Source organism: Ahaetulla prasina, chromosome 4 (genome assembly GCF_028640845.1).
Source record: "Ahaetulla prasina isolate Xishuangbanna chromosome 4, ASM2864084v1, whole genome shotgun sequence".
NCBI classification, from domain to species: domain Eukaryota; kingdom Metazoa; phylum Chordata; class Lepidosauria; order Squamata; family Colubridae; genus Ahaetulla; species Ahaetulla prasina.
In genome coordinates, this window is record NC_080542.1 from 47,590,311 (window position 1) to 47,603,568 (window position 13,258).

Below are 13,258 nucleotides of genomic sequence, written 5' to 3' on the forward strand. Positions count from 1 at the left end.
TCGATGGGGGAGGGGCACCCCCCCACATTTCACTTTTTCTCCCCCCCTTCTCTACACCCCCTCCCCCCCCGCCCTTCTTTACTTAGTCTTTTTTTTTTAAAGCCCAGCCCTGGATCGATTGGTGCAAAAAAAAAAAAAAAAACGGGGGAAAAGCACTACTTGTGAAAATGCATATTGTCTCGCGAGATTTGCACGTGTGGGAGGGGGGAGTTGGTGCTAGTGAGAAAAGGTTGGGGGAGGGGAGAGGTCAGTGCAAGGAGGTGCTAAAAGCATGGGGTGTGGCGATGGGGTTGAGGGAGGACCTAGAGAATGGATGTGTGGCTGCACGAGCAATAAAAGTTAAGCCGTTTGAGGTAATTTCTCTTGTTTTAGTGGGATTATGGCGAGGGGAGACGTGTCCCCAGGTCAAAGGGGGAAATCAGATTTTTTCCCTGGAAAGTCGAGACCTGGCATAGGGATTCCTTTTTTCATGGCAGTCATTGCAAAACAAAGACTCGAGCAGTGCATCTTGGAGAGAAATCGTAAAAGCAGCTTCTGCGGCCAAGAAGGGGCGTGGCAGGGGGTTGTCTTGACGTAGGGGACCCTAAGGCAGGTAACTACTTTGATATGGTCGGACTCAGGCCCGGATGCTTCTGCAGAGGAGGAGACCCAAGAGCTGCAAAGACCTTTGGTATGGTGGAAGCAGAGGGGGAGGGTGTGCGGGTATATGTTTAAAGGGAACTGTACCTTTAAAGATATGTCCTTATTAAAAAAGTAAGGTACTAGTGTTTATCTACGGAAGTTACTGTATAAAACAAAATTGGAAACAATGTCTAACTTCATTAGATTCAGCTACAGAATGCAGATTGTTACATAGGAATCATTAGGGGAAAGCTTAAAGGGCATGTCTACTCAAAAATAAACCTTATTGAATGAAATAAAGATTACAGGATTGCAATTGCATTGTAAGGTGGACAGAAAGGGGGAAACTACTGGAACCATGCAGTTTTAGCTGAAAAACCTGTAAATATACAGTAAAGCAAAATGATATAATATATACTGAAAAGATAATGAACTCTTCGTTTTTTGTTAATAAACATACTAAATGTTTATGATCCTTGTGTCTATTAAAATCAATAATAATGAAATAATATATGTGTTATTTAGTTTGTCTCTTGAAAGAATTCCATCTTCTAAAATCAATAGTGGAAATCATTTTTTTAAATGCACATCTATGCCCTTAACCATCTCATTCTCTTAAGGAATTATGCCCTACCTTTTGTTGCTCAGAGACATATGATGTTGTGACACTTAAGATTCAGGCAACCCAATTCCAGTTTTAATCTTATCACAATATTTTGGAGATTTGAAATTTGAAACACAATGAGAAATTCACAAGTAATCCCATACAAATTACTTGAGTCTTCCCAAATACAAGTTTACCAAATGATAAGCAAGTGTTATTGCTTATTGCTTGGTAAACTTAAAACCATGAGTTCTAGTTCTACCTTAGTCACAAGGCAGTTGGATAACCTTTAGCTAATCACTTTCTCTCAATCTAGGGAAGGGGACAATGACAAACCATTTCTGAAAAATCTTGTCAGGAAAACTACAGGAACTTCAGTTCCAGGCAGTATCTAAGAATCAGACATGATTGAATGACAGAAAAAAACAACAGGATACCATTACTTATCTGTTTACTGCATGGGCACATGAACACATGTATATGCTATTTGCCTGAATATGAGTCAAGTTCCACAAGTCATACTACAGACTATGCTTAATAAATATCCATGTTTTTTTTCCTAGTGCTCAACTGAATACTGATTACTGAACACTGAATTTATCTTAATCTCAGCCTGATAAGGAAATTGGTATATTTTGTAGACTAGGTTATCGTTACAGTTTAAAACATTCTAAAGGATATAGTCCATAAAAATGCAGCATTGAACAGTATTGTGTGTATTACTCCAGCCTAAGAAAATCTTGAACAAGCAAAGATGCAAAGCATAGATGGGAAGTGAATTGACTCTTTGTACCCAACTGCCTAACTGTAAAGCAGAAATAACTTAGCAGTGGCAGGAAAGAGAGAATGTTGTGTAATGCTGCTCTGAAAAGAAATCAGACCAGGCTGTTGAGTCTAGGTTATAAGATGACTACAAAATGATGATGGGTAGTTGAGCTAGCTTTTGGGTACCAAACATACCATCTCTGGAAGAAAACCATGCTACTCTGGATAATGGGAGGGGGCTGCCCAATCCAATCCGGATGTTTGTAGAATACACATACCAATGAGTTGTCTCCCACATAAAAAGTATGTATACCTTTTATACCATAAAAGGTATAAAATCTTTGGTCACAAGAAAAAAAACACTACAATTGGCTTTTACAGCTGAAATGGAAAATTGGGTAATAATGTGGAAGTTCTTGTCAATAAATACTATTTTAACTAAATACAAGTCTTCATCTTTCACAGTCTACAAGTCTACATCTTTCACAGGGCAGTATTGCTATGCTAAAATGACAACACTCTTTGAAACTGTGGGCCTGGTAAATGCAGAGCGTCACAAATATATGATGTATGATGCTCTGGAGCACATCTACTCATGGTCCAGAACACATGCTAGCACCCGTTGCATACACTGCCCCACCTATACAAAGAAGCAAGATTATATGGAGCTATCTATTTGAAAATTTTGATCTGTGAGATTATGAACAGGATGGATGTAGAGCACAGGAAAAGGTGGCTTTCGGGGCTTTATAGAACATTTGCCTATGTCCTGTCCTCCCATTATCCCACATCTTTAATCAAATATTATTTAGCTTAACTATATCTGAAGTTTATCCCAAGGCTCAATACTGCTATTAAAAATAGGCATAACTTTCAGCGTTTGCCCATTCCTATCATAATTCTAATTGCAGAGCACATAGTCTTAGTGTCAAACAAATTACTCATACTTTCACATGTCACACTAAGAACAGGCTTTCATAAGTCCAGCAAATAAATAAGCATACCTGTTAATCTTGCAAGCACCTATTCAACACCATTGTATGCTGATGGTGCATACAAAAATGGTTTCATTTTTGCTCTACACTTGTTGTCCATATCATTTCTATGCAATATGTGTTCCTCTGTATCCTAGCTTAACGGGGAACAATATTGCTAAAAACACTTTGGCAAGTATGACCTTAGTAATTATTCTGAGCCATGCCTATTCAGAGACAATGCAAGAATTTGAGAAGAACATGATTTTTATCAGCAATTTAACTTTGAAAAATTTGATCTAAGAGCTAATCAGCTTTCCTGCACAATATTGTAGACCAAGGAGTACCCACTGTGCCAGGCCACAGCCTTTGCAGAACTGGGCAGAGAAAGCGATGGGTGAGTGAGTGCACGTGAAGCTGTATTTTTGGAAGCAGTGCACATGTGAAAGTATTCCCTCTCCCCACCCCACTGCACCACCAGAAAAATTGGGGACTGCTATCTTGGGATACAAAATCTCAAAACCTAAAGGGATTCAGTATTGCCCAAAATTTAATGATCTTTTTAAACTAGAAAAAATGACCTCCCCATGGCGTTTAGCAATGGATAAACTGGGATTGAAGGTGTTTCTGTAGGTATGACGAATTAGCCCAAATAATTTATAAGTAATCATGTAAGTTATGAGAATTCCAAAAGAATTGTGTAATGTACAAAACTCATTACAAATGCTGGGTAAACAGAAACTTTCCCTCAGTTCCAAATTTAAAATATTCACCCTCAAAAAGTAATGATTATCCAAGAACAGCACAACAGAGTTACATGTGTGTATCATATATACAGTATGATGATTTTCTCTATAGCATGGAAACATTCTCCCAGAAAAGGAGATCTCATTTAATTCAATTAATAATTGAAGAAATTCTCCCTGCTACAGACTAGTTATCTCCTGGTGGCTTCTGGTATTTACATTGGATCCAGACCCTGTACATGGTGATTTGTTTTCCTCTGTTCACCTGGAGGCGGCGGTCAACAATATTTTGAATTTTCTCTAAGCCAGCAGTAGAGAACAGAAAATCCAACTCATCTATGATACAAAGGAAAGAATTTAATTTACCTAAGTTTTCATTCATAGCTATAAAAGGCAAGTTTCAATTAATTATTGATCATTACATGGCAATGAATAAAAAAATAGCAATATAGCCAAATCATTAAAATTATACCTTGTAGGGAAACCATTTTTGGTCAGACAATTTAGAGGGAATTCCACAGGGGCTAGTCAAAGGCTTTTTGGAAGATTGTTTGGTACCACAGATTGCACCCCCCCAATATTTCCCATGGGAAATAATTGAGAAATATAGCCTTAGAAAATAAGAAAAGCTCTCAAGAAGTCGTGATAGAAAACAAGTGAAGTTGTCATGTAGTTTCATAATTAGGTAGACCAGCTAATTTTAAAGGTAACAACCTGGCACCCTAGTTGATTCTGTAATGATTCAGAATTAATGCATTGCTCCAGTCAGACTGTACATCTCCAATGAAAATGCCACTGATGTCCAATAAGATCTGTCTATGGAGATTCTCTAATCAAAGCTATAAGATCATCTCCTCCTCAGGAATGCCTCTCAGTTGCAAGTCTTGTTACTGCATAAAACTGCCATTTGATTACCTTGTGTGAAGAAATAAACTCTGGTTCCATCTCCTTTCACATAGAAATTATCAGCCAGACACTGACCTGAAGAGAGGAATGAGATTTGACAGCAAATGCATTTGTTCCACTTTCCTTCTGTCTCCCACTACCTCCTCCCAAAAGATAAAGGCAGTAATAACCAATTTTACTGTCAAAATATTTCAGCAAGACAATTTTTCTTTACTTAGTACACAGTGGTATTTCAGTTCTTGCTGAAGCATTCTTAAATTCATGAACCATATGCACACATCTACAGTAGCAGCAATACCAGACAGTGGTCTTTGGTTGAAAAAGAGTTCACACAATCTACAATTGATTCTTTACCCTCAGAAGTGCATATATGTCTGTCACACATTGAAAATAACATTAAGCAACTTTCCTAACTTCTCATTTTCCCAGAACATTGTTAGAAATATTCTGATCTGCATATTGCCAAAGACATAACCTGCATATTATTTGGAACAAGATTACCACTTTCTGCCTGGCAACAAGTAATTCCTGTTTAAAAGCTGAAAATGTTAGCCCAAAAAAGAACAAGAAAAAACAGTTTTCATCAACATAAGACATAGATTTCGATGTTTATTTTGTATGAATTATTAAATCAGAAAACAAATATTAAATCATTATCTCAAGTTTTTGAAGATCATCACACAAGTTAGGGTTTGGCAATGCAGTGTCTGTGATTATATCTGTACATGTGACCCCAATAGTGGCATTCATGAAACCTCAAAATTAAATTAAAACTTTATTTCTTTAAAAATACGTGAAATCTCACAATGGAATATCACAAAATTTCAGGGTACTCATCTGAAATCCCATGAAATGTTAAAATAGAACACCAGATTTTATTGGATCTGATGATTATAGGATTTAATCCCTTTAAAAAAATATTGCTCATATCACATCTTGCAATCATCATCATCATGAATCACCATTGGTGTACCAACCATAGAAGCCACTAATTTCAGAAACTCAGAAAAAGTTGTCATTCATTCATATACAATTATATCTTCTGAAGAAACTTTCGTGCTGTTTTTTTAGCGGAGCAGAGCAAACATAGTCCTGCACCTACTCAAACCACTTTCATATCTCGTTTCATGAAAATGGCTAGTATTTTCTTTTAATGAGAAGCAGAGTGATTACGTTTTTAAAATATCATAGTTTTGCCCTCACCCTACCTTTTTTAAAGCGAAGTTGGGCTAGATCAAAACGGCCATAATCTCGTAATAAAATAATTCCACCAGGCTTTAGAAGTTGGCTAAGCCTATTGATTATACCCTGCATTCTGGGAAAAGGAAGAAAAAAAGTCAATGCCTACTGAGGTTCACTACAAAAGTTTTGTTTTGAAACAAGTCATCCTCTCTCTGCCCCTCCCCAATGCACATTTCTCTGTTAGACAAATACAATGTAACATCAGTATTTCATACTTTTCTGGAAGAATAGATGAAAGGACGAAGATAAGAACTATCACATCAAGGCTCTCATCTGGCATTGGAAAAGGCGTCTGATTCTTGGTCAGGTCATGAACGAACGCAAAGCAACGAGAGGCATCATATTCTGGATGGGCCTGTATGTTCACACAATTATCTTTCTTATAGCAGTTCTTATTTCACAGAAACCTGTGGAGTAAATTAAGCTAAGAGAAAGCAACTTGCCCAAATCCCACCCAGGTAGCCTCAAAGCTGCACGAAGGACTTTTTAGATGTTTCAATCCATACATAAACTTGCTATAGCAAATCACCCAAATTTCTGTGAGAAATCCCTGAACATACATACATACATACGAGAGACCTTGAATGGGATTAATAATTCTATTTCACACAGTTTCTTATTTTCACAAATGAGCAGCATTTTTGAAGAGTTGATGTTCTATTAGATGAGTCATGAGACAATAATAAATAGAGCTCACTCATTTCACTGTTCTTATTTTTTGTTTACAGGGGTGATGTATTATTTAAATTATCTCTACTCTAATTTTCAATAGACTATGTTAGGAGACAATAAAAATTACATACTTTCAGAAATAAAGGAAGCTAGCTAAAAAATTTTTTTAAAAATGACATCATTTTTTAAAATTACCAGGACAAGATCCACTGCTGTAGTAGAGAAGTCACAACAATATATAAATAGGCCTGGATCACTGAAATGAAACAGAAGTTTTATCAGAAACACTTTTTATTTAGAAGGGCAAGCTGCTACAGAGTTTCCAAAGATAGCATCTACAGCAGTAACTGTTTTCCATTAGAAAGCGGCTAAATATGAGATAAATAAAGACTCCATGACAATTAGGCACAACAGGAAGATAAACTTTCAATACAGCACTGAGACGGCTTTGGTCGCGTTGGTGGATGATCTCTGGAGGGCCAGGGATAGGGGTTATTCCTCTGCCTTGGTCCTATTAGACCTCTCAGCGGCTTTTGATACCATTGACCATGGTATCCTGCTGCACCGGTTGGAGGGATTGGGAGTGGGGGGCACCGTCTATTGGTGGTTCTCCTCCTATCTCTCCGATCGGTCGCAGACGGTGTTGACAGGGGGTCAGAGATCGGTTCCGAGACGCCTCACTTGTGGGGTGCCTCAGGGGTCGATTCTCTCGCCCCTCTTGTTCAACATCTATATGAAGCTGCTGGGTGAGATCATCAGTGGTTTCGGTGTGAGGTACCAGCTGTACGCTGACGATACTCAGCTGTACTTTTCCACACCGGACCACCCCAACGAAGCTATCGAAGTGCTGTCCCGGTGCCTGGAAGCCGTACTGGTCTGGATGGGGAGAAACAGGCTCAAGCTCAATCCCTCCAAGACGGAGTGGCTGTGGATGCCGGCATCCCGGTACAGTCAGCTGCAGCTGCAGCTGACTGTTGGGGGCGAGTCATTGGCCCCAATGGAGAGGGTGCACAAGTTGGGCGTTCTCCTGGATGGATGGCTGTCTTTTGAAGACCATTTGATGGCCGTCTCCAGGAGAGCTTTTTCCAGGTTCGCCTGGTTCGCCAGTTGCGCCCCTTTCTAGACCGGGATGTCCTATGCACGGTCACTCATGCTCTCACGACATCTCGTCTGGATTACTGCAATGCTCTCTACATGGGGCTCCCCTTGAGGAGCACCCGGAGACTCCAGGTAGTTCAGAATGCGGCTGCGCGGGTGATAGAGGGAGCCCCTCGTGGCTCCCACGTAACACCTCTCCTGCGCAGACTGCACTGGCTGCCTGTGGCCTTCCGGGTGCGCTTCAAGGTTTTGGTAATTATCTTCAAAGCGCTCCATGGCATAGGGCCGGGCTACTTACAGGACTGTCTGCTGCCACCGATTGCCTCTCACCGACCCGTGCACTCTCACAGAGAGGGACTCCTCAGGGTGCCGTCGGCCAGGCAGTGCCGACTGGCGACACCCAGGGGAAGGGCCTTTTCTGTGGGGGCTCCCACCCTCTGGAACGAGCTTCCCCCAGGACTTCGCCAACTTCCTGACCTTCGAACCTTCCGCCATGAGCTTAAGACACATCTATTTATTTGCGCAGGACTGGACTAGAATTTTTAAATTTTAAATTTGGTTTTAATGGGGTTTTATTATTTATATTTCTATTTTAAATATCCGGCCTATTTAAGTTTTTTAAATTAATGTTTTATTCTGTATATATATATATGTTTTATTTGGCTGTAAACCACCCTGAGTCCCTAGGGAGATAGGGCGGTATAAAAGTACGATTAATAATTAATAATAATAATAATAATTCAAAATTTTACTCTCCAGTCAAACAGAATGGAGCAAAATGTCCACTGTTGTTGCAAGGAAATTTTTATTTATTTACTATTGGGACTTATAGACTGTTCTAATCAATTGATTTTGAGCAGCATATGACTTCCCAAGATCATAATTTGAATTAAAATACTACATCACACTCAATGTACTTTTTAACATAGAATAGAAACAATTATGTTAGCCAAGAATGAAACTCTCTAGAAAACATAAATGAAATGGTTTCTCATTCAGAGGGGCAATTATAAGAACTCCATAAATACGGAATGAGAAATCATTACACCAAATGGGACCTCTTTTAGGTCAGCTGACAACTCCTAGAGAAATTAACATTCTAATGCTGTGTTTAGGCTTTTGTGCCAACCGAATTCAAAATTTATAAAAACGCAATTTAAGTACATTGATTGTCTTTCCTGCTGTCAGATATATGCAAATTATTTGTATTATTATAAATATGCAAATGTAAACTGTACATAATTTCAGAAGATTAGCCTTCATGTTGGGGGAAAAATCTCCTAAACTGGGAATGGATTACTTCAAAATGAGGTGAAAAGGACTATGCATCTAAGTGATCCCACAATGCTAGAAAGTATCATGCAGTCTATACATTTGAGTTGTAATTTTTCTTACTTGTTGGTTTGAAGGATAGGAAAGACTGTGTTTCCTGCACCACATCCCACCTGTCAATAAAAGAAGCAGGTCTGAATTATTTTGCTGTGATAAAAATTAATGCAATAATAAAATTATTAGATAATTTGAGATATCCAAAGACTTTCATTACTTTCATTTCAAGACAATACTGTAGTTTCCCTTCTGGAAATAATTTTTATTATCTATGCTTGTCTCCCATATATTCATCATGTGTTGCCATAAACATGTTATTTCTGAGGTCAGCAATTAGGGTTGCCTTTTTTTTTTTTGAAGGACTGCACTTGTAAATTAAATGTAACAGACAACAGCATCATACTACTCTAAAATAAGTGAGTGTCTTTGGGAAAAAGTCAGGTAGTTTCCTTTAAGAACCACATTTAATTTAAAAACATTGCCAGTTATTCATTCCTATTTTTTCCCCATTCATATTGTACTTTTCAAATGCAAACACACTATCTGGCGAGGCTCACAGGCAGCACCATTGAAGGCATATAGTAAGTTTGTGAGTAATTATGACTGAAAACAAAGAACTACAGCTTGAACTCAAAGTTCTCTAATAATTACTTAGTAATAGCTAACACAAAGCTCATACCATCATGACCACTATCTGGTCATTGTTTTAAGGCACCTGGAATAGTTAGTAGGCCTATTCAAACTGATGTTGCATTGCATTCAAAGCCATTGTACAAAGACTAAAGATACCAATTCAAAGTTACATTTTGATTCAAAAGTGAAGGGTTATGCTTCAGTACCTTCAAACAGACAAAGTAATGGGCAAGTAATTAGAAGGGCTAGCGGAAGTATCTTCTGTGCATGTGCAGAAGAAAGATAGACCCTTAGAGCAGCCACTTTAATGTGTCTTGGCTGACCAAACTTTTACATGGGCCTGCTTTAGTTGAAATAAAGTACCTCTTTGATGCTTTGTATAATAGTAGTATCCACTCCTCCTAAACAGGATGCTGAGTCAATTAGGATTGTGTATTCAATGCAGCATTTTAAACTTTGATTTGCAATATTTTTACCTCTAATATTCTATACGTAGCAGATGATCCTGGGAAGTCACCATCTTTTATTACTTTCTCTTCCTGCAGTTGTGATGCCATTTTATCTTCTGACTGCATCTGATGGGTGATGTTATTAGTATTCTTTTTTTCTGTATCCAGATGTTCCAAGTCTTTATTATCTCCTGTACAAAGTTTGTCAGAGTAGCTTCCAATACTTGAATTTTTGATCTTTTTCACAGTTTCCTTAGAATTATGTATGCCAATCTGACCTTGAGGATGGTTTGGCGCTAATTCAGGAAACTCAGTGAACAACCAATGTCGATCTTTAAAAAATCCATTTTCATGGGTTTTATAGAAATCATCCCAATACATGTTGGCATTGATTTCATAAGCATCTTGAAAGAAGAAAGACAGAGGATAATAAGTCAGCAATTCCATTTACAAAAAAAATCTCACAAATTACATAATTTAGCAATGATATCTTAAGTGTAGCAGGAACTCTACACAGTAATTTGCTTTATTGCTGCCTTTTCATTTAAGATATTTGCTGTTGTAACTAGTTTCTCATATACCCAAGAAACACATCCTTCAAAATCAGATAACATCCAACTGTTAGTCTGAATCTCAGTTCTCTGAAGCTAAGAGACACTTATGCCAGGAGCTTATATATTTTTTATAAAATGATATTCTAACAAGGAAACCCCTAATTAACACACTTGTGTCAATTATGGATATCATGAAGAGTGAAGCTATTCACTAATCTGTCCTAATGATTTCACTGGAACTAAAAGCAAACTTTTTTTAGATTGAGATAAAGATTTTATTGATATTGATATATCCTTCCCCCCCATATTGTTTCATGTTTGTCTTTTAATTTTGTAAAAAAAAAATCCTTTGGTAAGAATATATATGGTTCTGTTAAATATATATATTGTGTTGATAGGGTTGTCATATATAAAAGGAAGAATTTTCATTATATAGTATGTAGTACCTTGCTGATCTTGTGGTACTAACTGCATGCTCTGTTCTTGGACCTTTGCTTGTGCAGCAGCTTCCTGCTCTTCAGACCATTCCACATTATCCCTACAAAAAAGAAATGTTAATCCACCACAATTAATTGTTAAGTATTAAAATCCAATTCTTTAGCACAAAGATAGAAGGCTACAGAAACACCAATAATAGAGGAATGAATTGTAAAGATAGCTGATTTTGCAGAAATGGCTATATTGACTTGTTTAAGGACGGAACTAGAACTACATTTGTAAACGCCTGGAAACCCTTTGTAGTCATTTTGCTGGAAATGGATAAAAATTAAATTAATTCAGGATTTATAGATTAGAAATGTTTGTTTATTGGAGAAAAACAACTATACATGCAATATGGAGGTGGAAATGGTAATTTCTAAGAAAAACTGATGCAAACAAGACAAAGTTGCTTTAAATACTTTTCTTGCTGTTTTGTACTCTTCATTCTTTTAACTTTTCTTTTTTCTAATTCTTTTCTTTTTGCAATTTTTAAAATATTTGTAAAATCTTTTAAATAAAAAACTTCATTAAAAAATTAAAATCAGTTCTTCAGGCCTAATCTTGCTTACAGTTGCCATCAGACAAAATAACCACACATACAAAGGACAACTATTTTTGGACATGTGATGTAGGGAAAAATGGCCAGTGACAGCCAAAGCAAAATTTAATGTCATGTAAGTGTAGCTAATTACATGCAGGGAGAACTTGCTCACTTACTGCCTCATTTAGTGACCGCTTGAAGTTATGGCAGGATTTAAACAAAAGGCTTGCAACCAAGTTTTGTATTTACAACAGTTGCAGAATCTTGGGGTCACATGATTACCATTTGTGCTCTTTGCAACTGGCTTGTGTCAAGCAGAGTTAACAGAGACCATGCGAATAAAATTGTAACTTGCAGTCACATTAATATTTGCTTAACGATCAAAGTGGCAGTAAAGTGGTAAAGCCATCACAATCATGTGATTTTCTGCTTAGCGACTATGACCCTTTGCAACAGAATTAATAGCCCCAATAGTAGTTGTTAACACGAACTGCTGTATTTATGTTCTAAGATGTGGCACAGTGTGATGACATAATCATTTATGTATCCTCGGTTGCACCCCATTAGTAGCAGAATTTGCAGTGAAAGTTAAAAATTGGAGCTAAAATAGTTGATGGCTTGATGTGGCTATAAGGCTTTATAAAAATGAGAAAAAGCAATTAGTATTGTGTACTCATCCCCCCCCCCATTTTTCTTAACCTTGATGTACTGCTCATAAATAGCGTCTCTTTATTTACCTTTTCGTCTTCTTTTGTGTCAACTAAGCTTAACATTTCATCCTTTCGATCTGTTAACATGCAGCCTTAATACAATACGTGTAGACAACAAAACAGTCAACGCGGCTTTGGTTTTACTTTGTGAGATCCTGCGTAGGGAGCTATGGAGTAGCTACAACGGATCAGAAAAGAGACTGCAGAGAGAAGCAGCCACAATCGTTACTTACCAGGCGTTGTGTTGAAAAACCCGAGCCGCATCAGTAAGGAAACGATTCCCAAATTGCTTCCTTTTCTTTTCATCCCGGCTGGGCGCAGCCATCATGCAAGACGGACACGACACTACAGGTCAAGAGAATTGAACATCCGACCCGGAAGAAGAAGGAGAGGACTTGGTTTCTTTTGCTCTTTCTGCAGCTCTTTAAGATTCATGCAAAAGAGAGAAACGAGGTCGCCCGATGCGCATGCGTGAGATGTTAAAGCTTGCTTCGCTTTCAAAGCGCGCCTTCACTTAAATGAGGAGGTTGCCTAGCTTCCTGGATTTCCCATGTCTTCGAAAATGAATTTTGAGACAGTCTGTCTCCCTAGAGTTTTGTTCCTTTCTAGAAGGAAGGGAGGTCGGCCCATAGATATTAAAAGACCCGTCTTCTAAAAAGTACGGTATCTAGGTTGCAAATAACACTTCCGCCAAACCAGAACATTGATTTTAAAAGTTTTAAGCATCTGACATCTTTTGCAGGTTAATGAAGAACAAAATTTCTGCATACAGCTGAGCTCTAGAAATCACTTGGACAAGGTACTGAAAGATCTTGGTTGCAACCCAAATGAAAGTATTTCAGTTGGAAATAAGCTTTCAACCAGTTCCTAGCTTCTAATATTAGCAATACTTTTATTATACTTTTGCTGAATGACAAGTCTATATTTAATCTTT

The 13,258-nt window shown here is 37.8% G+C and overlaps 1 protein-coding gene across 1 annotated transcript; it reads right to left on the minus strand.

Moving 5' to 3' along the window:
* Positions 1-3,683: 3,683 nt before the first annotated feature.
* LOC131198903 (tRNA N(3)-methylcytidine methyltransferase METTL2-like) lies at positions 3,684-12,753 on the minus strand. The gene is made up of 9 exons (XM_058184140.1): positions 12,558-12,753; positions 11,040-11,131; positions 10,067-10,443; positions 9,024-9,073; positions 6,726-6,786; positions 6,074-6,213; positions 5,825-5,931; positions 4,626-4,691; positions 3,684-4,046 (listed from the first exon to the last, which is right to left on the minus strand). The coding sequence occupies exons 1-9, from the start codon at positions 12,650-12,652 to the stop codon at positions 3,898-3,900; spliced, it is 1,137 nt and encodes a 378-aa protein (XP_058040123.1). The 5' UTR covers positions 12,653-12,753; the 3' UTR covers positions 3,684-3,897.
* Positions 12,754-13,258: the final 505 nt, after the last annotated feature.

Bases quoted from the DNA above. Each gene is read 5' to 3' on its own strand.
- LOC131198903 (XM_058184140.1), bottom strand. From the start codon at position 12,652: ATGATGGCTGCGCCCAGCCGGGATGAAAAGAAAAGGAAGCAATTTGGG. The intron at 11,132-12,557 runs GTAAGTAACGAT...TCTTTTTTGTAG, and splicing joins GTTTTTCAACACAACGCCTG to GGATAATGTGGAATGGTCTG. The intron at 10,444-11,039 runs GTACTACATACT...TCTTCTTTCAAG, and splicing joins AGTACCACAAGATCAGCAAG to ATGCTTATGAAATCAATGCC.